The 7563-nt window shown below is 52.1% G+C and overlaps 1 protein-coding gene across 3 annotated transcripts in view; it reads left to right on the top strand.

The window, feature by feature from the left end:
* Positions 1–5471: 5471 nt before the first annotated feature.
* The window catches only part of CCDC85A (coiled-coil domain containing 85A), a 203683-nt gene continuing 201591 nt past the window's right edge, over positions 5472–7563 (top strand). For all 3 annotated transcript variants that reach the window (XM_079940854.1, XM_079940853.1, XM_079940855.1), the window contains exon 1: positions 5472–6541. In XM_079940854.1, coding sequence (XP_079796980.1) covers positions 6272–6541 — 270 coding nt within the window. In that variant the 5' untranslated portion in view covers positions 5472–6271. The remainder of the gene's footprint in view (positions 6542–7563) is intronic.

Raw genomic sequence — 7563 nt, 5'->3', positions numbered from 1 at the left:
TTTTAATGTAATCCTATCTGCAAAGTCCTTTATTTCCATGTAAGGTAACATTCACAGGTTCCAGGGATTAGCACATGGATATCTTTTGGGGTGTCATTATTCAGCCCACCACAGGTACCACTCTTTATTTCACTCCCTCCCCCAACCAAATGGTCTACAGCTGTGCTGTCCAATTTGGAAGCCACTAGTCACATGTGGCTATTGGGCACTTGAAACGTGTCTGAGCTGAGATGTGCTGTAAAGGTAAAATACATGTTAGATTTTGAAAACTTACTACAAAAATGCAAAGCATCTCATTAATAATTGTTTATGTTGGTTACCTGTTGAACTAATATTTTGGATATTTAGGGTAAATGAACTCTATTATTAAAATGAGTGTCACCTGTTTGTTTTCACTTCTAAAAGCAACTATTAGAAAATTTAAAATTGCATTTGTGGCTTGCATTTGTGGTTTGTACTGTATTTCTATTGGACAGTGTTCTACACAGTCTACAACAGCAATTTTCAAACTGCCGCACAGCAGAATCATGTGGGGAGTTAAAAAAAAACCAATGTGCACGCTGCACCCCAGACTTATTAAATCAGAAATCTCTAGGGAGAGAGGGCCAGGCATCAGCATGTTTTAAACACCCCAGGTCATTCCAGTATGTAACCAAGGCTGAGAATCCGTGGAGTAGAGACCCGGAGGAGGGTTAATAGTGAAAATAGCACTAAAGGTCCAGGAATTACCACAAATGGGTATGCCCATTTCCTTTACAAACGACAGAAAATAGGGGCTCCTTGAAGTACCCTCTGCCCTCACTGAGATGCACACCTCCCCCACCCACAGAGCGCAGCTGTGAGCCTGGAGGTGTGGGAGGAGCACAGAGCAGCTGTTCCCTCCCCTGAGCCAGAAGACACCAGGGATCTCAACACTGGGGGTCAGGCTGGCTGGACCTCTCTTCCTTTCGCAGTTTCTGCCCTAGTACTTGGTAGAACAAAGTGCAATAAAACCTAGCAAGCTCCTAAATATTCCGTTTGTGGGGCTGGATCAAGGCAAAACACTTCCGCAGTGGCTGGCAGTGGAAACGTGTTTTGGAGGCATCTAGCAGTAACATCCACCACCCCCAGAGGTTCCTCACCGGAGCTGGGATTCCCAGCTACTTCGTGGCTCCACACACGGCCGTGTTCTCTGGCTCTGGACTCAGAATTAGGGAGCAAAGCCAAGATCCGTTGCACTTCCACTGAGTTTTGAAGTGTTGTTGGGAAAGTGGTTCTTGGTGGAGCAAGATAGGAGGTTTCAATGGCTGCTTGTGTTACTTGACACAACACAGATACAGTGAGATGAGCCGCAGCCTTGTTCATGCAGTGCCAGAACTCACTCTGGCATCATCAGAGGATAAACCTGTCACCTGAGTGCATTTTGTAGCCATTTGAGACGAGCTCATCAAAGCACCATATTACCCTACATTTAAACAATTTTGAAAACTTTTCTAAACTGCAGATCACTCCTTTGACTTCTAAGATAGCAAATACCAAATAGTAATTAATATTTTAAAAGGAAGAGGCATTCCAAACCAGGGGGATAAAAAATTCTGAACAAAAGCCTCTAGCAAACTTGTTCCCTCCCTCCTTCTCTCCTTTCCTTATTGAGTGTGGACTATAGGTAGGAAGCAGGCCTTGTCTTCACAGAATTTAGGGGCTAATAGAGGGAGAAGACGTCAAAGTAAATGGAAGAGAAAACATATAGGGTCTATGATTGAAGACAAGACCTCTCTTTCCCTTTTGTCCCTTTCTTCCTTTCTTTTTTTTTGTTTTTTTTTAAATTATTTTGTTTGCGGTACGCGGGCCTCTCACTGTTGTGGCCTCTCCCGTTGCAGAGCACAGCCTCCGGACGCGCAGACTCAGCGGCCATGGCTCACGGGTCCAGCCGCTCCGCGGCATGTGGGATGTTCCCGGACCGGGGCACGAACCCGTGTCCCCTACAACGGCAGGCGGACTCTCAACGACTGCCCCACCAGGGAAGCCCCCTCTTCCTTCCTTTATTGCAGTGTGTGTTTGTGTGTGTGTGTACACACGTATATGTGCTTATAGATGTATGTATCCGGTAACTTACAAAGATACATACAGAGCAAGGTAAAAAAGAAATGTGGAAATTTGGAGAAGGAAATTTGAAAGTAAAAACATGATGGAAGTCAGAATTAGTCAAAAAAATTATACTCCTGAAGTCTTGTCTAAGTAACTGAATGTGGGCCACAAGTTTGGATCTGACTTCCCAGCACCCAGTGCAAAGAGGAATACACACCAGTTGCATAATTCAGTCTTTGGAAGATTAAAACTAATGAGTTGCCAAGAAACCTCATGGATTAGGGTGCAGTGTCATGACAAGGCACTGTGGGATATACTCAGCAATGTCCTCAAGAGCATCTCCCATTGCACCGAGGAGTTCTGTAGGGCATGATGGGAGCCTGTAGGGTTTGGAGAAAACAGAAAAGATAGAATATTAAACTCTGGCTGGAGCTAAACTTTCTGCTAGGATTGAGCTGGGTTAGTCTGAGTCTCTACCTATAATTTTCTGTAGTTTGATATTCTATTTTAAATGCTGAGCTAGTGGTATGCACTGGAGGTTATGGGAGTGGAGAGGGATACTTACTTCTGCCTCCACTGGAGAAGTGTGGGCTGATGCCAGAGACCTGGAGGAGATGTTGCCCATGGAAGGATACACTGTGAGTTGTCCAGGGGAAAAAGGCAGGGAAGGCATTGAGAGAACAGCACCAGTGGGGCACAGAGGTATAGAAAGTGCCCATAGGGAGCTACGGGCAGCTTGGCACTGGATAAGTATGAAATATGAGGCAACGTAGGGTGGGGGGGAGGGCTGGAGAAGCAGGCAAGGGCAGACTGTGCCCGTCTTCCGTGCTCTGGTAAGGAATGTGGCTTTGCTCTGTGGAGAGATACTGAGATGCCACTGAAGGGATTTAGGCAGGGCAGTTGTATCTGCTATCGATAGCATTCACGCTGCACAATGAATCTCCCCCAAACTCAGTGGCCTAATAACAATCACACATTCTTGCACACAGATCTGAGTCTGTGAGGGGAGGGTGGCCGTGCTTCAGGGTGGCCCTGTGTGAGGCCCAGACTGAAGCCAAAACAGCCACCCAAAGTTAGCTCTTTTCCCCGTGAAGTGTGGAAGTACAAGAGGGTGAGTTCTCACCAGAGAAGGGTTACACCCTCAGGTGCACCCACTCTCCAGTAGCAAAGCAAGTCCTGTGGCCAAGCACAATATCATCAAGAGAGGATAAACTCTGCCCCCCTCAGTGGGAGCTACTGCAAAGTTGCATGGCAGAGATGGTATGAATTATACAGGGAGGTTGTGAAGAATTATGAACAATGATTCAATCTACCTTAGGGGGGACGCAGCTGGACTTGACTTTTTAGGTAGTTCACTTGGGCAGTTCTGTGGAAACCAAATTCGAGACAGGTGATACTGAAGTCAGATGGACCCGTGAGGATGGTCGGGTGAGACCTAGTGAGAATCTGGGTTGGACGATTAGTGAGCTGTGATGGAACAGTTAGTTCAAAACAACAAATGAGGTAAAACCATCAGGACCTAATGACTTAGAGTCATTTATGGCTGGTTTTGAGCTACCTCCATTTACTGTATACAGAGTCCACTGCTAAGGTTTGCATATGAAATTGTTAGTTGCCTATCCAATATTTGTTTTCTTATTTCTTATTAAAACAACTTTGATTTTACTTGTGGCATTGATATGCTTAACTTAAAAAAATTACCTAGCTTCACTTGAAGCTGCGAGGTGGTCAGATGGCAAACCCGGGCTATTAGGATATAAGTGAGATTCACTGGGTCATATTACCAGGAGAACTTGTGCCATTTGCTTCTACCTTCTTCCTGCCTCAAATGTAGATGGATGGCTGGAGCTCCATGTATAAGCAGACGCCCACAGTTCAAACTCTTGTTGTTCAACGGTCAACAGTACTAGAGGATGCTGGGTGCGGGGGACCGTGGGTCAATGTGATGAGGCCATCTGTCTGCTAACTGGTACTTATTGAAGTTAGGCTTCTCCCTCCCAGAGAGATATATCATCCCTGATGATCGATCATCCTTGGATCCAAGGATCATCATCCTTGATGGTCACATTTCAAAGGGATGGCTCCCAGGTCCTTGAGAAAGAATTCCTGGGTGGTAAAACTGGTGAGAAGCTGGGAGATGATCGACAGTTCAAGGGTGCAGAGAAAGAATTGACAATGGAAAGTTTTCTAAAGTAAATGTTCTACGTAAAGGGAGGTCAGGGACCTTTGGTCAGAAAGAAACCTGTCTGAAGTGTAGTCAAGCTGAGGGGAACTTGAAGGCCATCTAGGTCAGAGGGCAACACCACCTTGCAGGCTGTCCAGGAAGTCTGGTCTCAGAAGTCCTCAGGTGATCATTTCTTAACAGGTGGCAGCTTTATCAGGGGACACACACTGACCAGCTGGTAAGGGTCTCTGACTTAGATTCTCATCCTACTGGATGGAGATGATTGCCTCTGCACTCCGGTTTTCTGAAGCCCCCTGGGGGCAAATCCCTGCAGTTTTCTGACCCTGTCTCCATCCTGGAGAGGAGAGGATTCACCTAAGTGATATGCCAGGACCAAATACATCCAATTCTTCAGGCAAAAGAACATGTTTTCAGCTCAGAGATGATTCCATGCGACTTCGTGTGAGAGTAGAACTGGGGAGGGGAAGGGACTCTTGTAGCCCAAAGTTAGTACTCAGGGACACAGAGTACCCCTTCCAGAAATTACCATCATAAACAGCCAAGGCAGTAATACAGGGCAACCTGCGGCACAGAGGAAAATGAAAATCTCCTTGGCTGGCATTTCAGCTTGTCTAAGGGGCCGTGCTTTGCTCAGAGGGGAGATGACTGTGCTGACCTTAAAATCCAGGCTTCGGGAAGCAAGAGATGAAGGTTTTTGTTTTTCCCTTAATTAAGGCTTTGGTGTTTTTCAAACAAAAATAGAAAAGATTCAGAACCTCCCCTTAAGCTTCGTTACAAAGTCGGTTGATTTTTAGAAAAGATAAAGGCCTTGGGTGAGGGTAGGGGTGGATGGTCCCTAAAGAGTATTGCCCAGAAGCCTCTTTTTCCCCTTCTTAGAGTATAGGGGTTTTCTTAAACGTTCCTTCCCCAAAGCCCTCCCCCCTTGCTTTTGCCATCGACCTCTTCTTCCATTCTCCAAAGTACAGTCAGACGGTTACCCTTCAGGTCCTGCTACGCATCTTTCCTGAACCCCAATTTCGCAAAATACCTCGCAGCTGTTTCCCCTGCCCGGTGATGAGCCTGGCGTGCAGGGGGCGGAGGGAGCTGCTTCTGCCACACGGTGGCGCGCGCGCGCCTCCCAAAGACCGAGTGTCACAGCTTCTTATACTTCTCCACCCCCCCCACCCCCCACCGCCCCCCCCGACCCGCGCCCGGGCGCTGAAGAAGCCGCGCCCACGGCCTTGCCCGGCGGGACAGCGCACAGCGCGCTTCGGGATCCCAGCGGGCGGGCGAGCGAGCGGCTGCCGCAGCTTGCAGCCCGCGCGGGAGGTGTGGCCGGCTGCGGGCTGCCCCGGCTTCAGGCTCCTCCTCTTGCCGGTCCAGCCCTTAAACGCCCCCCTCCCCCGCCCCCACCGCTCGGCGCTGCAAATCCTAGGCTTCCCCCAGCAGCCTGGGAGCGGCAGCGGGCGCAGCAAAGGCGGCAGGAGGAGCGCAGCCGGCCGGCCGCGCCAGTCCCTCGGGCAGCGGCGGCGGCGGCGCTGGATTAGCTCCCGAGGTGCCGCGGAGCCCGGCGCTCCCCGGCGGGGCTAGGAGAGGAGAGAAGCGGGGGCTGCAGCTGGGCAAGGGGGAGGAAAGTGAGCGTGTGTGAGTGCGTGTGTGCCAGAGTGTGGGGGGCGACAGGCTCGAATTAGGGCGGCAGAGAGGGCAGGGGAACCGGGGTGCGGTCCCCTAGGGTCTCCCGCGGCGGCGCCAGCTTCACGGCGCCCCTCACCATGGACTTGCGCGGAGTTGGAATGTGCCTTGGCCGCAGCGCGCGGGTGGCTGCCCGGCCCTGGGGGTGCGCGGGCGCGCGCACAGGGATGGCGAGGTAGGATGGCGGTCCAGCGCGACCCCTGCCGCCCCAACCCAGTGGCCCCCGGGCGGTGCAGCTGACTCGTTGGAGCGCACTGGGGTGTGGGCGGAGGCGGCCTAGCCGTGCCCGCGCCTTCGGCAGTTGCTTTGCCTCTTCCACCCACTCGCACCTGCCGTCTCGCGGATACCATGTCGAAGGCGGCCGGAGGCTCATCGGCGGCGGCTGCGGCGGCGGAAAGTTGTCCCCCAACCTCTGCCAGCCCGTCTGCGGCCACTGCCGTGGAGGACCTATCCAAAGTGTCGGACGAGGAGCTGCTGCAATGGAGCAAGGAGGAGCTGATCCGCTGCCTGCGGCGCGCGGAGGCGGAGAAGGTGAGCGCGATGCTGGACCACAGCAACCTCATCCGCGAGGTCAACCGTCGCCTGCAGCTGCACCTCGGCGAGATCCGCGGGCTCAAGGTGAGCGCCGGGCTCGGCAGGGCGGGGAGCCGGGCGCCCTGGGGAGGTGGGACCAGGCAAACTTTCCCCCCTTCCGTCAACAGGTGATCCCCCCCCCCAATTCTCCCTGTCAGCATCCCCTGCTCCCCTTCCCCAGCCCTTTGGAAACTTTTCCAAACTTTGTAGACGTTTGGTTCCCTCCTCTTCCCCCTATGGGGCGCACTAGCGTCGAGCTCGTGGTCCTCCGTGGCCGGAGGAGCGGGCGCCAAGGATGCTGAAAGGCTGGGAGGGGAGAGATGGGTACGCGGCTGCTTTAATTTTTCAGGAAGCCGGGAAAATCAGTGCTTTGGGGAGCCGGGTTACGGCCAGGCAGGGGAAAAAACGAGCGAAGGAGCGAGTCCAGAGCATCTTTGCCCTTGGGGATCCGTGATACGATATGGCCGCTCTGGCGCCACGACTTCTCCGTGGGGCAGAGAGTGAGGAAAGGGCGCCGATTCAGGGAAGTGGTGCTGGCGGGGCGCCCAGGGTGAAGCCGCGGCGCCACCCTCGTAACTGGGCTATGTCGCATGGTGCAGAGGAGCTTACCTCTTCTTTCACATTCTGTTTTCTACCTGCTCCGATGCTTTCCTTTTCCTCGAGTTCGGCTGGCGTCGTCTGGGGTGGCCTGACCGCCCCATTTACCCCCAATTTGATTATAATTTCGTCTAGCTGGGAGGGGAAGGGCAGAGGGTCTCAGTTTAGTAAGCACAGGGTTTTGAAAGTGTACCTTAAGTGCCATCCAGTCATGCTTTCCTTTGGAGCGAATCCTCCCTCTTTGCTCTTAGGGGGAAAAAAGAACAAAAGAAAAACAAAACAATAAAACCCCAACCCCTCACCAACTTTCTTTTCCCCTTGGAGTGTTCTGAGTGTGCCAGCAACGTGCCAGCCCGGCTGGCTGCAGCAGATGGGTGGCGGGGAACCGCCCTGACCGAGTGTACCGCAAAACTTCCTCTCCTCACCGCTTGCACTGGTGCCTCCTGGTATGCCTTCCTCTCATTGTTCTT

The sequence above is a fragment of the Stenella coeruleoalba genome (genome assembly GCF_951394435.1).
Source record: "Stenella coeruleoalba genome assembly, chromosome: 13".
NCBI classification, from domain to species: Eukaryota; Metazoa; Chordata; class Mammalia; order Artiodactyla; family Delphinidae; genus Stenella; species Stenella coeruleoalba.
This window is presented reverse-complemented; position numbering and strand designations above follow the sequence as displayed.